Here is a 19,090-nt window from a genome sequence, read left to right on the forward strand (position 1 = left end):
CGGTTTTTCAGACAATTGCAATAATTAAGCGCTGACCTACGCAATCTGTATTTGGAGAAGTGAAACGAGTTATTTTCAAATTGAGGTCTAACAATATATTTATGACATTGCTGAAAGGGGGGGAGGGGGACATTCCTCAATTCTATCAGCATCATTGTAAAGTGAAAAAACAAAACTGTGTCTTTTCGTTAGGGCACTAAGAGAACCGGGGGGCGTCTAAGAAAAAAAGATAGCTTTATTATGTGTACTGCATATATACCATTTATATCCAAGATTGTAAATTTATGACCTATAACTTGCTAGACTAACAATCTTTTTTCTATTTTAAAAGCCTATAGACGGCAAACATTTAAAAAATTTTCTCAGCAAGGTAAAAATAGGGGCATTTCTTGCAAATTTTACCTTTTGCTTTGCCTTTGGCTTAGGGGGCGTCTTAGTGATAAATGCTTTTCTAGACAAAATTATGATTAGGTTATGAGTACTAATTTTCCTTCTGTAAAAAAGGGGAAATTATTTTGATACTAATTTTTTTTCTCTTCTTTAAGGCAAATTGTGAAGAATGTGTGCCCCCTCCATCTAAGAGAGCGAGAGAGGACGAGGCAGCCCCCGTGAGACCATCCATTATTAAGTAAGTTGGCCCTTACACGACCCCAAAACAAAGCAGGAGTGATACAGGTCCATCTGCACTCCAGGAACGATGTGAGAATGTGACTATCCCCACCCTACACGGACAAGATGCTGCCCCCTTGAACCCCTGTTATGCTGCGGGGCCTTCTGTGGTCCTATTACAATCCAAAAATGCGCACCCTTCAAGCCACAGTCTTCCGTGCAATCTGCAATGGCTGGACCTTCAAGACAAGCCATAGGCCAAACATCGGCTCCTTCTCACGCAATATCTGAGCTACCAGCTTCCTGTCACATGGTTGATCAATTTGAAGACGTGAGTAAATTTTTTTTCAATCAAATAAGCTATTTTTTAGCTGTTAGAGAGCCTTTTACTTTTGTCTTTTCACTTTTTTGATTATTCAGGACCAGGTTATAGAAATATCTAAAACAAAACTATTTTTCATCCTAATATAAACTTGTCGAAGACATTAAAATGTTATATTCGCTATAATACCCCCTCCCCCTACACCCATTTTTTTAAATTTCTCTGCTCCCCCCTCCCTCAGAGATATCTAAATATAATGTAATTTTTTTTGCTTTGTCAAACCACTCTCTTTTTCTAATCTTTCCAATTTTCTCTGTTCCCCCACTGTTGCTATCTCTTCGCTATCTCTTCGATAATATTTTTAGTTAATTTCTAGTTTACTGCTATCTCACCATTTGAAACTCAAAATGCTATTTTTCGCTAGAATATTATAGTTTTAAGGGGGCATAGAAGTAAACCTTTCATTTCATCACAGTAAAAGCTTGTCAAAGATATTAAAGGACATTGTTCCCCCTTTTCTAGATCAGGTCAATTATCGTATACATTCAGCCTGCTAAATTCTAGTAGTGAAGCCGAAAAGGGACACTATATCCCGGACATAATTTCCTCATAGAAAATTCATTACATTATAAACTGCTTTTATTTAAACGCAATTCTCTATCGGAAAGAGTTGTGTGGCTAACAAGTAAAGACCGCAGTTTTTTCAAAAGCTGATTAGTCTCTACCTTTTCTTACATCTTTTAGGACTTTTCTTTTCGCTTTTTCAACACTGTAAAAGTGTATCTCAGAGATTTTAAAAGTTGTTTCCCCCCCCACTCAATTTGAAGGACAGAGATTATCCCATTTATCTATTGCACATATGGATTCTAATTTGCGTAATATTTTTGACAGCTTTCAACCTTACAACTTGCCAAGATTTTAGGGGAAACATTCAATAAGAGTTAACGGTTTCCATTTAATTGTATTTTCCTGCTGAACAGTCTTGGAACAGAACATACGCGATTACAATAATTAAGCTAATGAGTTCACAACCTGTAGGGAATTAGAGAAATGACTTATGGTCTAACAAAAATTTTCTTAGGACATTATGTAAACGGCCGGGAGCCGCGGAGCCCGAGAAGTGCTGTGGGCCTGGGAAGCGCTGTGGGGAAGCGCCGAGGACCGGGGAAGTGCCGGGGGAAGCGCTGTGATGGCCCATGGGGCGGGCTCGGAGGGGGGAGGGCAATAAATAGTGGAAATTGCGGAGGGGTGGAGTTGTTTGAACAAAACTAAATTGCCTTCTATGTAAAGCGTTTTAGATTTTCGTTAAGTATTGCCTTCTATGTAAAACGATTTAGATTTTCGTTAAGTTGGATTTTCTTTCAGAATATCGATAAAGTAGGGAATTAAATGCTATTAAGTTCATTTTAAATAATAATCCAAATTTAAAAAATATGATTATTTGAAAACTTTGAAAATAAGCTATTTTTCATTTATAGGTTGCATTGGTACCTTATTCCATGTCGCCGTCCTCATCAGTTGGAGAAGGAGAGGATGCACCGGTGGACTTCCACAGCAATTCACCATGGGACGGTATCATTAATGAAATACAGTTTAACATTGATGAGTTTTTAGGTGATTTTTTAAATGTTTATAATAGCGCACTTGAGCAGGGGGACTTGAGTCCAAATACACTGCAACCTTTAAATGATTTCACAAACGATATAAGGGGGAACCCTGCCCCCACTGATTACATACTCCCGCTTCCAACGATTAAAGCGGAGCATCTCCAAACCCCCAATATTGAACACTATGGCACGGGTACGGATGATATACAAGAGGGGGAGGGGGGTAATGTCCAATTTATGCAATTTCCCGAATTTTAATTATCTAATATAACTTTAAATGCAATAACGGTTTACACGGCGACTTTTGGGGACCCGTTGAAATTACTTATGGGGGGAGATTGTGGGTTTGACCCAGTATAAATTATGCATGAATATGTAGAGAGTATTCGTGCACTGCTGGAGAACCAAATTCAGTTATGGGGAGGGGGAGGGATTCAATTAAGGTTTAAATTGTTTTATAGGTGTTTTATGTAAATGATGGTAAAAATTAAGTTTACCACCATTATTTACACTCCAACATGCGTTTGACCTATCTGAATTTAGAAAATTTTGAGGGTGTTTTTTGTGAGTAGGTCGGTCATATTATTAAGCATCTTGAGAATTTCAACGAAAATGGGAGCGGCTCTGTAGTTTTCTTTGTTGAAAATTTAAGTGTGAATATTTGTAAATTTAAGAAAGATTTTATTTTAAGAGGGGGGCAGGGTATTATAGGGATACAGTTTTAAATTATAATCCAGATTTAGTAACATGTCGTAGTGTCCAGCGGATTTGTTTTTAAACAGATGATAAACGTTTCAAGTACGCTTTCCTAATATGAGCATTCGAGCCTCTAGCAGGTGACGCTACCAAGATGAATTTAGATGATTGGGCTGTACATGGAAAGGACGGGTCCAATTTTTCCATTGTAAATTTTACTTGTTTAGAAGGAAAATACCCAGTAACGCTAATATCAATTGATATTTTTGAAAGGGCTAATGCCCATTTAAATATCGGCGTTACTGTGGTTCAGTATGAAACTGAATTTAAAGATGGGGTTCGTTTAAAAAAGAAGAGGGTAGTTTTCCCAGTAAGGGGCCCGTCAATTGAATTAGTCAAACACTGGGTTTGGTTGTTGTACACACCACCTAGTGACCTTGCCAATTCAATTGACCATTTTAACCCTATTACAGACATTAGTAGAGTTCTGGGGGATGGTAAGAATAGGGGGACACGTTTCTACTGTCCGACATGCCTGTCACAATTCTGTAGTGATATAAAACTACGGGATCATATGAAGCACTGTAGACGGCATGGCTACCAGGCAGTGGAAACGGTTTCAGGAGATAGGGCCATTTTACGCTTCAAAAATTTTCAAATCACCCTCCTCCAGTGCACCAAAATATTTTTAGATTGTGAAGATAAACTGGTGTAGGTGAACGATCCTCAATTTTCAAACCGAACCAAACAACACCAAGATATTGCAGTGTCGGACCTGCATACCCCAAGAAACAAATCTAACACCTTGTGGTTGTTATAAATAGTTGAAAAATTGGAGGATAGAAAGTTCAAGGTGAGAACACTGACCAAATTGATTGGCACAGCTTATTGCGTTCTTTCTCGATTCAGTAACACACATTATCCAATGATGCTGTCTGCAGAGGATCGTCTCGCAATTAAAAATCAAAAAATATATTGAGTTTGTAATAAGGAGTTTGTAGAGAGGAATAAAGGGAAAAAAGGGAAAAGAGGGGGCGGGGGAAAGTCAGAGACCATAATCACTTCTGGCAGAAAATATCCTCTGGGGGTAGTAATTTTAGAGGGATAGCGCATCAATCGTGTAACTTAAGTATTAGCCAACAGTTTTTTTCTCAGTTTTTATGCACAATGCAAATTACGACTTAAATTTTATTGCACCGGCACTGGCCTGTATGCAAAGGGAGGGAGAGGGAGTAGACGGTTCATGAGTAAATAAATTTTTCTCATATTATATTAGTCTAAAAGTGGTCGAGAAGTCGTTGCTTCTCGAGCTGAAATTGTAGGTAGTAAATAATGACCATACGTGTTGGAATAAAATCAGTTTTTAATCTTCCTTAAGTTTCTTTCCCAAGGCTTTGAGTCAATTGATTCAAGTGCAGAAAAGCGACAATTTTTATAGCTTTCCCTTTCTTAAACAGCACTTTCCAGAGTGTTAAATGTATGACCTATTGACATACAGAGGTGTATACGCATACGACTATTGCTGTTCTGGCGCTCACTTAAGTGAGGTGAAAACAACTCCAATTGAAGCTTTTCACAATTCACTCACCAGTAGTGAATGCAAAGCCGAGGACTATGAGTTTGCCAAGAAGGTGTGGGCTAAGGGGAATTGTAAAAATGGGTGGGATTATTGTAGACTGTACTTTTCCAGTGACGTTTTAACTCTGTTGCATATAGTCTGCAAGAACACAGACCAAATCTATTCAGAGTTCGGGTTAGATATAGGCTACTATTTTTCCACACCACATTTGGTGATGGATTTGATTTTAAAAATTAGTAGGGAGGAAGTAAACCTAATCAACGATGTAGATCAACACCTTCTTTTAGAGAACTCAATGAGGGGTAGGTATGTTTTTCATGTGGACCGCGTGTTGTCGACCGATTCGAGCGAACAAAATAGCGCCGGTGCTAAGTCAAATGCAGTGTCCTTGGACATGAACTCATTGTACCCCTCAGCAATGTATCACCGCTCTTTGCCGTGCGGTAACTATCAATGGCTTGAGAATCCTTTTGAGTTCCCCGACATTACCACCGTCGAGGACAATGGGCTACAAGGATGGTTCTTTGAAATTGACGGGCACATTCCAATGGCACTTCACGATTCAGTCAGAGATTTTGTTTTTCCCTGTATCGATCGACCAGTGAGCAGGGACTCACTGAGCCCTACAATCGATCATTGGTTGAGGATATGGGGATGCACTGGACCCCTCTAAGCAAAAACTGATTGCTGATTTGGACCCTAAGGTGAATATCGTTGTTCACCATGTGCTTTTGCCCTGGATGGTGAACAATGGTTTCAAGATCACCAAAATACATAGGGTCCTACAGTTCAATCAGAAAGCACATTTGAAAACGTTTATCGACACTTTTGTTGATAAACGCTCTAGGGCAAACTCCAAAGTAGAGAAGAAATTGTACAAACTCATCCTAGAGTGTGCACGAATTATTGCCGATCCCAATTTTACATCGTTCACGAGCATAGAGGCTGGCATGGTTCTTCTACACAGGAAAAAGCGAAATACTGTGCTGAACAAGAATATAGCAGGGGGTAGTCCAGTACTTAAAATTTTCAATAAGCTCATGTTTTCATTTTATTACAATGTATGTAAGGTGCCATAGCAAAGGGAGTGGGAGGTCGAAGTTTACTCTGGGGATACAGATTCTCTGCTGCTAAAGGTAAAAACCGAGGATTTATTGGGTGATCTAGAAAAGGGGGAACTCATCGGCTCGCGGATGGATTTCACCAACTGGAATCCGTCCCTCTACCCGGAGTTGGTGAAACGTCAAGCCCCCAACTAACTATTCATGTTAAAATCAGAGACGGGAGTGATTTGATATCCAGGGGGGTGTTCCCGGTTCCTAAAGTTTATTGCGTTAAAACTCATAATGGGAATGAAAAGCAGGCGTGTAAAGGGGTGCCTACACATTTTGTAAAGAGCAATTTCAACATGAGTGTGTACAGAGACTGTTTAGAGAGTAGCCTAGTGCCGAGAGTACAAGTGCTTGCAATTTACTATCTACATTACAGAAATTATACTGTAAGAGTGGAAAAAAATGCACTGTTATGTATAGCTGACTAGGTCTATGAGCTCGATAATGGTGTGAGTGTCCTTCCTCATGGCCACTACCGAATTTCAGACTGAGTTGAATGCATAGACTATCGCAATCAACTTGGTCTGGATAAATTAACCTAACCGACTAACCACCTAACCAACTAACCACCACCACCAACCGTTCATAAATTAACTAACCATCCAACCCTTTCATAAATTAACTAACCCAATCTCACCATCACCACCACTGACCCAGCCTATCTCAACCTAACCTTTAGCAGCAGTGATGACAACTATTGTACAGTTTTTTCCATCGCGGTCCCCGGGGGGTGGGGGCCCGTCCCGTAGCCGGCTCCCGGGGGATGAGGGATACCGCCCGCAGCTCCCGGGGGGTGGGGGGTCCCGACCGCAGCTCCCGGGGGTAGGGGGCCCCGCCCGCGGCCGGCCTTCGGCCCCGCGGCCCCTGAGGGGGGGGGGACCCTACTTTTAAATTCATAATGTTCAACTGTGCTATTAATTTTAAAGTGTTTTTTCAAGTGTTGTTTTCAAGTGTTGTTGTTGTTGTTATACAGAAAACTGTGCTACTGTGTGCTACTATGCTAATGTACATAAAGTGATGTTCTTGCTCTTGTTCATGCTGATGGACAAAAAGTGTTTAAAGACAATAAGTGTTGTTCTTGCTGTTGATGGACAAAAAGTGTTTTTATAATGTTGTACATAAAGTGTTATTTTTATCATTGTTCATGTTGAACAAGTAGAGTTTTCATGTTGCAATTAAATGACCATGAAATATTTTCAGGTTCTTGTTAAACATAAAGTATCATTTTTATCATTGTTGGTCATTTTGAACAATAGAGCTGTCATGTTGCCGAATTAAATTACCAGGAAATATTGTTTTTTTGTTGTAGCTCTTTTTAATGTAGATAGATCAATGGGTAAGTTATTGCTACTACTACTTATTCACTGGAAACGTATGATTTAAAGTTAGTTGTAGTCCAACTGTTGTCAACAGCAGCAGCAGCATGTATCAATTTAAAACACCCTTCAGATCGTTTCTGCGTGGTCCCTCAATGTCGGGCAAAACAACACTCTTAACTAAAATAATTCAAAATTGTCAGAAAATGTTTTTGGAAAAACCGAAAAAAATCTACTATTGCTATAATATTTGGCATGAGTCATATGATCAAATAAAAGCTATTGCCACAACCATACCAATACAATTCATACGGGGACTTGATGTTTTCAATAGTATTGAATCGAACTCATGGCTGGTTATTGATGATTTGGCTGAATCCATTGAACAGTTCTCTCAGGAAATGCTATAACTGTTCACCGTTCGCTCCCATCATGAACACATTTCCATAACCCTAGTTCTACACATTCTGTTTCATCAGAGCAAATGTATGCGAACCCTTGCTTTGAATTGCACCGTATATATTATTTATTGAGTTGTTCGTGATTCTAGCTCGTTAATAACTCTCAATAAACAGATATACTCCGGCGCCCCTAAATTTCTGCTGTCAGCGTACACTCAGGCGACTAATAAACCCTACGGTTACATTTTGCTGGATCTTAATCAGACCATGCCCGAGGATCTACGTGTAGTCACCGACATTTTCGACAATGAAATTACAGTTTATCTTCCGGTGAACAGTAGAAAAGGTTATTAGTTGGCGTTATGACACTGAAGAAACTACACGAACAACAGCATTTATTTTCCGTTTTAAGCACTTCAAAACCCGTGCTTAGGAAGGCCATACTCAAACATGGTGTTTGACAATGATTTCATTAATCTAATATCTGAACTTTGTTTAAATTTAACTGAGGGCAATGTTCAACTGCCAGAGGGTGTTAGACAACAGACAAAGCAACATCGTTCCACTTAACGCGCCTTGGATTTTAAAAACAAGGGAAATAATTTTACAATAAAACGTCTCCTTCAAGCAGGTGGTATCTTTTTCCAAATTTTACTGCTAATGGTTGCAAGACTTGTAAGAAGTTTTCTCTAGAGAGAGAATGGCAGAACCCTATAAATTGACACCATTTGAACTTGTCCTCTGGCCCGTCGAACATTTTGAAGACAATCTAAGCAAATTCATTAATGATGAGAATATTGCCGATGACAAAAAACTGCTTTTACTTCAAGATGCATTGCGACGTGTGGACAAACATAAGCCCTATCGTGAGAGACCCACCGCCACCACCGATCCCTCTAAACAGGAAACTTCTCCTCAAGATTCTGCAGCAGCAGCAGTGCAATCAAAGGAGAAGGAATTGAATTCAATTGTTTCGAAAATTGGAAACCTAGAACCAATCAACTATCAAAAACAAAGTAAAAGAGTATAAACATATCTCGAGTTGAAAACTGGAGGTAATCAAGTTCAATTCGACAGCAAAGGGAAGCGAATTATAATTCAGGGAAAAAGTTCTAATCTAGGTGATTTAATTTGTGATATGGTGACGAATCGTAAAGGACTATTATCATTTGACGATAATCTATACACCGTTCTAAGTGCATCAAACTTCCCCAAAAGTCTTATTGGCAATACGCAAATTCTTAAGAGTCTAAGAGAATATAGTCCTCATAAGACACCAGCATCATCACCATTTAAAAAAGAAGAAGATTCAATATTTGAAAATACTAGCAACAGCAGCAGCAGCACTGGTTTCATAACACCTGTGGCTGCTAGTCAAAAGTAACGAAGAATTCATTCAACTTCCAGTGTTCAAAAGGGGAGTGGATATTACCCTAAGTGTTTACGTTCAAAATGGATGAAGTTCTGAAAGGTGTCTGTGAAAATATTGGTGAAGGCGGAAGTTTAAGTTCTCCCAAAACGCTTTCTAAGGTTGTCTCCAGCAGCACATTGAAAAAGACAAATGAGTATCTAGAAAGTAAACCTAGTTACACATTACATCGGAATCACAAGCTTCGTGGTAAACAATATAGACAAACTAAAGCCGTTCCCCCTCTGTATATAATGAAAACGAATCTTTTAATTTTATACACAATTCAACGGCGTCACAATGCACCCTACAAATATATTCTGGTGGCAATCAGTGTATTTAGTCGCTATGCCTATGCCATTCCAATACGGTCAAAGAGAGGTGTTGAAGTTGCTCGGGCCATTGAAAGTATTCTGGAACAGGATTCGTATAGAAAAATTCAATCGGATCGTGGCAGTGAATTTGTTAATCTACATGTAAAAAACGTTGTTTCCAAATATAATACATCACTATATAATAGTCACAGTCCGATAAAGGTAGCATATGTTGAGAGATTGATAAGAAAGATTTATCTAATAGCTTTAAGACAATTGGAATTAGAAAATAACTCGGCTTATTCATGTAGCGAGAATAAAATCGTTGAGTTTTGTAGCCAGTAATCCCATCAATCTCTGTCCAACTCAAGCCCTCGATATGTTCACTGCAATGAAAATAAATTTGATACTTTTCTAAAGCAATATTCCAGTGATGAAAAAGAAAAAAAAATCTGAAGAAAAAATACAATCTTGGTGATAGTGTTAGAGTTGATAGAACCACCAATAAGTTATAAAAAGGTAATTCTGTATGGACCACTGACCTTTTTAACGTGTCAAAAATTTTAAACACCGAGCCCACGAAATATCGACTACAAAACGACAAAGATGATGAAATTTTCGGTGGTTTTTATGAATATGAACTGCAAAAAGTTAGAAACACTAGCGAAATGTATAATACTGAAAATATATTAAATAATCATACTCGTAGGGGTAAGAGCCAGCTGCTTGTTCGCTGTCTAAAATAGAACTCAGATTTTGATTCTTGGGTCGGTGTTGAAGACATCGACAATATCCAAGGATTTTTATGTGACTTTCATGTCCAATGTTTCTGACCCTCTCTACAATGACTTGAATAGAACAAGTGATTTTTGGACGAAACTCTCCCCCCACCATCAAATTAGACGACGGAAAGTATGAAGTGGCTCTTGTCGACTGTATTCTCAAAAATACCAACGACATTCTGAGAAAAGATTGTAAATAGGATATAAAAATTAGACCCTTTGATCGGTTGCCACCACCCTCAGGTTAGCCAGAGCAGATTCAAAAAATCAATTGTATGGATTATCCATATATTGAATAACCCTACGAGGAACTCACCTGTATGAATGATTTATGTCGTTCTATTAATAAAAGAATTTCCGCTAGTAAAAAAGGAGCTTTTCATTTCAACTATTCAAAGGAAGAGGGCAAGATCTACATTAGTTCACCTATTGCCAGCGAAAAGGTTATTCTCAATGATAGCCTAAAGGATGTTCTTGGCTTTAAGCTCAATATAATCAATGGTAAAAGTGCCGGAAACACTAATTTTATTTTTGATGACTAACCACCTGCCTTGTCCACGGACACTTGTATATTTCTCTACGCCTCATTTGTGGAAACATCTCGGGTTGGTAATTCAAATGTTCCCCTCCTACGAGTTCTTGAACGAAAAACCAATCAAGAGCATATTCACCACGACAATATCGAGTATTTCCAAGATAGGCATATAAAAACTTCGTATTTGGAACTCTGTTAGTTAACACTATCAACTGAACTAGGTGATCCCATAGAAATTTCAAAAGGTCCGGCTTTGATTACATGCCATTTTCGTCCCATCGTTCAACAACAAGATGTCTAATAGAAAAGTGGTATTCAATTGTCCTGATATTGACTGCTATGTTAATACTCTTGGCCCAAGAAAACAGGGCAATATAAAGAACTACAATAAGGCGCATTTGTCATTGTCTGGCTACGGTCTTGTCAGTTGGTTTGCTAAGCTGTTTCGCTCTGCACTACCTTTGGCTAGAAAATATCTTGTACCGGCTGCGACAGATTTTGCATCCTCTACGCTATACGATTGGGGCTCTGGCAAGGATTTTAAAAAAAAGTGCTTCGGAAAATCTTAGGTCCAGTGCGCGAATTCTTGGCGAGAGATTAAAACAAAATGGTAAAGGCTTAAAAAGGTCTAGAAACACTGAATCACTCATGAGTCTCCACTTAGGTCGATAACGAACGACATCAGCCCTTTTGTCAAAGAAAAGAAAGAAAGATGCGACACGAAGTGTAAACAGAAGAAGAAGCCCCAGGAAGAGAATTGTTAGATCGAAACTAGATTTCTTCTCTTAAGATGTCCTACCTACCGAATAAAGATTCTCAACCCTCAATCCCCGCCTCATTGAATCTATTCAATGCTGAAAATGTTGATGTGAGTGTCAAGCACGGATACTATGAACAATTTTATCCACAACAACCCCTCTCTGATAATATCTACTTTCAAATTTATTCCAATGAAGACTGCTTTATGGACATGTCTTCAACATTTATAGATTTACAAATGAAAGTCCGGAAATCCGATAATACAATGCCAATTCGGGCCAATGGAATATCCTATGAAAATTGTATATTACATAATTTATTTCGTCAAATTAGTGTCTACATCAATGGCACACAGGTGAGCACAAGCAACAATCTCTCTAATTATACTAGCTATATGCAATTCATGTTGATGACACCCAAGTCATACAAGGAATCGAGAGGCACCTCCAATGGATATGAATATATCACTAATACTGTTAGTACAGATGAACTTAAAAATGCTACAACTAGTGAATGACATCTAGTTGCAAAAATATATCATGAAATATTTAATATACCTCAATGGCTGCCGCTCAATGTTAAAGTGGATATAAAACTGACGCTTGCACCCTCCAATTTCATATTGAGAAAAGACCTTGCTGCCAATCCTGATGTAAGTCTCTCCCTCACCTCGGCAATACTTCGTGTACCCAAACAACAGGTCATGAGTTTTGTTGATTTGGCAGTGGAAAAACTAAGAGTCAATATCAACAATATTAAACTACTGGGTCTTCAGATAATCACTCCTCAATTACATATTGCCTGGCGGTTACACCATGTCACTGGCTAATGCTGTATAATGGGCTAAATTATGTAGACCTTTAATGCACTTATTGCAAAATGTTCCAGTGAAAAATGATTATGAAAACAATATTGACACAGAATTAAAATATTTGGACTTCCGTTTCTTGTCCGCAAAGTAGACGGTATCCCACTCTAAAATCTATCTTTTTATAAATCCTATAGAACATTGTATGAGTTGACCTTGCAAACCCTAGATCATGACTCTCAACTATTTGAAAATGGTATAACCGAAGAAATGTTTGCTAAGAAACATGGTATCAATGTACTGGATTTGTCTGGCACACAGGATATGAGTATAGTACGTACGGGGAGAGTGCGTTTAGAGTGTACATTTGTCGACCCATTGGCTGAGAGTATTGCACTAATCTCACTAAATCAATATGAAACCTTTTGGGAAATCCCTCCCGAAGGCAGTGTTCTACTAGACTCGGCGCCATGAACACCAGTCAAATAATCAATGTATTTAATATGGATCCCTACATGTCACAGTACAAATCCTATTGTCTACCCTCGGACTTTCTTGGAAAAATTCAAAGTGTCAACAATACCTTGATTATTGTTAATAGCAGTCCATCGACTCTGCTGACGGGTCATTGGCTATGCATCTTTCAAACAATGAAGACGATCGGATTTTTTGATCCTCTTGGTCTACCCTATACATTCTACACATCCCACATCAGCAATGCACTACTATATTTTGTGTTCCGATGTCGCGGCTATACTTACAAGCAGTTTCTCCACATTTATAGTGACAATCCACGTCTGAACGACTTTCTAGTGGAGAATGTCCTGTCAGACCTGTACAGTATCTATTTCAAGGCCCTAAGAGTAAATCGCTTAAAAAATGTTTTGAAATTTGTTTATTAATAAAATGCATAAATATGTACAAAAGTGTCGTTAAATCTTCACTTTAGATTTCTTCATATTCGATATATAGGCAACTACCGTGTACCACCAATGCCCGTAAATCATTTGGAGTCGCTGCATATTGATCTTGATCGACTGCAAAGTCAGGTTCACATTTTGTACAGTACAATGTAACTTCACTCTTGTCATATCTCTTTGTATAGTCAATGATACTATTTGCATTCATATTTTGAAATTCACGAGTTTCAATCTGTCTATTTGAATCAATATAACATACAGTGTTTTCAAGTGGTGAATCACATTCGGTGACTGCCAAATAAAAATCATTAGGTTAATAGCCATAATAGGCAGTGTCCTCACAACGATGACGTAGAAACCAAATTGTCTTGTTACCCCAATAGTTGAATCGTAGACCAGATTCCTCTTCCCAAAATAATTTAAATCCACGACGATAGCAATCTCGTAGAAATAAACTAAAATCACGTTTGGGATTCTTTCCAATAATACTGGGGTATGTATTCTCCCACTGATCACATTTATCATAGTGACAATTGGAGCATAGGTGTCCTCTAGGGTGAGTCACAAATCTCTTCAAGACATGGATTACAGTCTTTAATTTGTACTGCATAGCCTCTATGCAATTTACAAGGATTGAATAATGTACACTTTTCACTATAGTCATCAATAATTGTACAATTCTCACATTGAGTCCAACTGCCAAGAGTGTACATGCACAGTGGACATGTATAGAACATTTTTTTGGTTTCTAATGTTAACTCTCTCACAGCTAAAACAAAACTGATCGTCCTCGCTCGATAAATTCTGTGAGGGGAATGGGGAGAGGAGTAACTCTCTGACGTTAGCTCTTTCGAATGGCGGGGGAGCCATCTACACTGAATCCATTGGGAATGTTTTCAAAAGTATATCCACGATATTATTCTGCTTTGTTCCAATTAATATATCAATAAATTGACTATAAGCATTTGAGTCACATTTTAAAAGTTTCATACAATAGTCCAATGGGGGAGAATCAGTCCTCATTATATTGTTAAGTGTCCCCTGACGAGATAATATCCTGAGTTTAAGATATAACTTGAAACAATCGTCATCCAAAATCAAATGTTTTCCATAAACACTAGATTTGATCTGATTCTCTTTTTCTCAAATTTATTCATTTTTCAATACTTTCACTCTGACTGCTGACTCTAGACTGACCCTGATTCGTTAGCCCTAACCTAACCTGACCAGAAAGGGAACATTTTCGATTTCGAAACAATTTTATTGAATATTTACATCAACAATAATATTACTAAGCATGTACAATTACCGATAGAGTTTATTGTCTTCGATGTTTCACTAATGCACTTAAAGCACATTGAAGTCTATTCACATGCGCTATATCAACTTTTGCAGTGAAGCATAACTGATCCTTCATTTTAAATTTGCTCAAGGATATCACATATCTTGCATATACTTCATCCCATTGCAGACAAAGCCATGATCCTCTCGTGATTTCCACCGCAATGTTTGGTGCTCTTGTATTATTGCCATCAACTCCACTATCAACTTCTAATAGTGTAAACGATCCACTCGTCAACACACAAATATATATCCAAATGAGTAAAGTCAAACTGTTCTTACTCCTTTGAATTCTATTCACAGACTAATAAAACTATGGCAAAAATCCTTTCCTCATATTCTCTGCGATTCTCCGCCGCTAATATGTAACCAGCCCTCTGATTGGTCTATAAGGAGATGTATCCTGGCACTTCTTTTAGACCTCCAAGTACAAATCTCGAGTCTCTGATTGGCTGAGAAGGAAACGCGTGATCCTGTTTCCTATTCCTGGCTCTTAACATTCGCCCCGAGCGTGCACTTGGCCAAACAACAATAACAACAAATAAATCGACCTTGGAAAAAAGAGGGCATTGACCCACTTTGATTATGCAATCATTCTCTACCACGTGTTCTCCCTAGGGACTCTATGCCCATATATGGAGTCCCGGTGGGAGTCAATAAGGCCTTTCTACTTATATATATATATATATATATATATATATATATATATATATATATATATATATATATATATATATATATATATATATATATATATATATATATACATATATATATAGTACCGGGAGCTCGGCGGCTTTGCCGCCGTGCCCCGGCACTCGGCACGTGGCAGACTTCTATACATAGATTATCACTGTCGCTTGTCTTCTAAACGTAGACAATTTGAGCCTTTCTTGATGTCATGACGTCCAAATAGACCTTAAATTAGAAGTGGTGCCTTTGTAATTACTTTTCTTTTATTGGACCTTTAACTTTTGCCTCGGCTTGTCTTCTGTCATTATGAAAGACATATTGCCGAACCTTTGTTTCTTTTTTGTTCGTGCGTAGCTGTGTTGGCCTCTGGCGGCTTGGTGGTGCGGTGAGTTTTTATTATTAGTAGTTGTAGTAGTAGTAGTAGTAGTAGTAGTAGTAGTAGTATTAGTAGTAGTAGTAGTAGTAGTATTAGTAGTAGTAGTAGTAGTAGTAGTAGTAGTATTAGTAGTAGTAGTAGTAGTAGTAGTAGTAGTAGTAGATGTAGTAGTAGTAGTAGTAGATTATAATGTCCTAGAATTACATTTACAACTGGCTTTCCGAAGAGATTTTCTATTTTTGCTAAGGACTTAGCTTTTACAGACTAATTTTTAAAGTGAAACTGTTTATTGCAAAATAAACAACTTATCTCAGCTCATATATAGCTGAAAACCAGGAGTTTAAGCATGGGTGTGCATAAGAGGGGAGTTCAGAACGGTTGTTCGTTCACCTCCTCTGGGAAAGCAGAATCCTTAGCAAATGAAAAACTCATTTTCAAAGCTTTGCGTCTCCTTCCGAAATTTTTGCAGGCTTCCTGTCATCAGGAAATATTTCTTTTTGCTCTCTTGATTCTTAAATCTGTCAATTTGTAAAAAATATCTGAGTATTGAATACAAAGGAAAATGATAAACATTATCAGAGTTGGACAAACTTATGATATGACGCATTTAGACTTCATGTCTATCTTCACCTTTAAATAATTTAAAGAATTTTTCGAATTTCTAATCCTAATTCTAACTAATTCTTTATCCTAATGTTTATATTAGTTAATTTTTGAGGTCAAACTTTATTTCAGGTTGACATAATAGAATTATCTCCAAGTGAGCCATTATGGTCAACAAACCTGAAGAAAGCAATTGCTTCAAACTTGCAGATTTCCACTGAAACATCCTCTCCCCAAACATGGCACGACAATCCATCCTTAATAAAAGTACAGAACACTAATATCCCTGTAAAAACACTGTCCGAAAGTCTGAAATCTCCACCTGAGAGTGTATTTCAACCTGACATGCAGGATGAAGTTAGTTCAAAAAATTTCCCCAACGAAGAAATCTATGGAAGTAAGCAATTAAAGTTTATGAATTATGAGGAACCTTCAAACAGAATGCGAGGGGGTATATTATCAAACGAGAATTCTGAGAATATTGATGCACTCACAAGACGAAGGGAAAGAGAGAGAAAAATGCAGGAGAGACAGTCGGACGCGGGCTACCGTACTGTTGAGACACCAGACGATGAAATGAGACGAAGACAAGCCAGAATGAGGACTAGGGGAGAACCTTCTGAACGCTTAATGAGTGGCAAGGAAGGAAATCAACCTATTCCTGAACACCAGAAGGCATCTGAAGGGATTAAAACTAGCCTAAATGAAGAATCACTAAAATCTGCTGTTTTTACTGTAATGGAGGTACGTAGGATTGGTTTTAATGCTTGAAAGTGTGCTTTATCTGTATTGCAGGACATTGAATTTATCTCAGAATTAATCATGTTCAAAGACCTAAATCTGTTTTTTGCTCTTTTTTTAAGCTTAATTGAACCCAACTCTTGTTTAAAATATTAGGAATCACTTCTCCAAGGGTTCCAGCCATTGTTATTTCTTTAATGAATAATTTGTCTGAAGACATGCTTAATTTTGATTCGTAACTGAGGGTTTGAAGCAGTGTTTTTCTTTGATCACTAAGCCAGTATTCTTCTATGCGTATATTTTAATCTTTGTCCTTTCCTATAACAAAAATTGTATTTATAAGAAGCTAACTTGGCGTGAGCTAGCTCTTGGATCAGTCTAGCCGGGGTCATTTCAAGCAAGGTCTCTCAAGAGCTTACATGGGACGAATTATAACTTTTGGTATTATTCGAATGGGGTAAGACCAAAAGTAAAATTTTTTATTAAAACATGGATGATTCAGATTTGTAGCCAAGGGTCCCAGTAGCTAATAGAATTTTTATCTATTTTTCACCCCGAAGAAGTTTCTCCTTAAAAGCGCTAAGCCATTGTCAAGCCATATCAGAGGCAATGCTCTAGTGTTGTCAATTAAACAGCCCTTGTGTTTCAAGAGTCTTTCTTAAGAACCTTAGACAAAACATTTAAAATTTAGCGTAAAGAGTTACGCATTGAGGAGGGGGCACCCTTCATATATTGAGTAATTTCTGTCTGTTTTAAAATTTAACGTTGCTCCTTGGGCCTACTTTGTTTCAGAAAATTATAACGTCTACTATCTCTTATGCTATCTTGTAACCGTGTAGTGTATACTTCAACACACAGAGATTGTACTCCTTATTCTCAAAATTATCGAAATCGTTTCACTATTTTGCCGAACACCGCTATTCTTCAGTCCCAACAAACAGATTTTCGCCAACACTTCTATCTTTCGTATCCCCTAACTGGTAGGCTACCGTCAAGGGAAGGTCTTTCGCTTCCCTCCACAAACAATTACGTAGTCTTCCACCAGGTAGATTAAAATCAAAGCACAGGTCTCCCTAGCTTTCTTTTGCAACTCACGGCAAATTCTAACTAATTCGCCAAAATATTTTCACTCTGAAGGTCTTTTTTTTACCTCATTCTACTTTCAATCTCAAATCTCGCGGTTGACAAATAAAACCAATGTTTTATTTGTTGTTTGTTTCCCAAACGTCAGCCTTCTTCTAAGGCGTTCTAGACCAAGAGGTAAAATAGGTTATGCCTCTTTTTACTCTTGGTCTAAAACGCCTTAACTGTTAGTGCGTATTCCTAGGTATAGCTATGCCCTTGAAATCCCCCATGTATTATTTAAATAAATAGTGGCTATGCCGCCAACATCAAAAACAAAAAGTAGTTTAAATTTGTGGATGCTTTTCGTGGAGTTATTGAGGCTAATCTTTTTATTGGCTAAAACTAGCATAAATATTTGGAAACACGTGTTCGAATCGCTGCCACTTCTGGCAGTGCCGCTAGTCTGCTATTACCAGTTTTTAATTTGTAGTCGAGGGTACTACCAGTATTTTACCTACGGTTCCATCAGTGTTTGATCTGTGACAGCTGCTACAGATTCGTTGTTGTTAGTATTAGATCACTCGAGAAGGAAGCCAGAGGCATACTCAGACTCCTCCTAGATAAAGCAACCTAAAAAACTACGTCTTTAACGGTTATGTTCCTATAACCAACTAAATTCTTCATATTCTCACACCACTGCAAACCTCTGTCGTTTAGGGCTTGAGGGGGAGGGGGAACCCCTTCGGTGCTACCAGTGATCTTGTATTTTAGAAAATTGGCCTTGATCTTTGGTTCTGGAACTCCAACTACACATATTTCCTCGCGAGAAATATTTAATTAATATAGGGCTCGCCCCTATACCAAACTTCCTTAAGAACACTGAACCTATTTCTAGGTGAAACTGTTAATGTAGGCATAAGTAAGGAAAAGGTGAAAATCTTACTATTCAGTCAAACTCTGTACCAGAACTGTCTGGTGCATTTAGACAAAATTAATATAAAAAAAAAGTTTTTCCGAGGGAAGTAAAGAGCGAAGTTGAAATTTAAAACGAACAAAAATTATTACTTCACAGCCTATCTAACATATATCAATAATACGGTACT

The 19,090-nt window shown here is 38.0% G+C and overlaps 1 protein-coding gene across 1 annotated transcript in view; it reads left to right on the forward strand.

Annotated features, from left to right (window-relative positions):
- Nucleotides 1-19,090, forward strand: part of LOC148946939 (vitellogenin-2-like) — a 194,006-nt gene that overhangs the window by 18,141 nt on the left and 156,775 nt on the right. The window contains exon 5 of the mRNA XM_089096746.1: nt 16,314-16,925. Coding sequence (XP_088952872.1) covers nt 16,314-16,925 — 612 coding nt within the window. The remainder of the gene's footprint in view (nt 1-16,313; nt 16,926-19,090) is intronic.

This window comes from Artemia sp. Qi Xiang Cuo, chromosome 11, assembly GCF_049724085.1.
Source record: "Artemia sp. Qi Xiang Cuo chromosome 11, ASM4972408v1, whole genome shotgun sequence".
Taxonomy (NCBI): Eukaryota; Metazoa; Arthropoda; class Branchiopoda; order Anostraca; family Artemiidae; genus Artemia; species Artemia sp. Qi Xiang Cuo.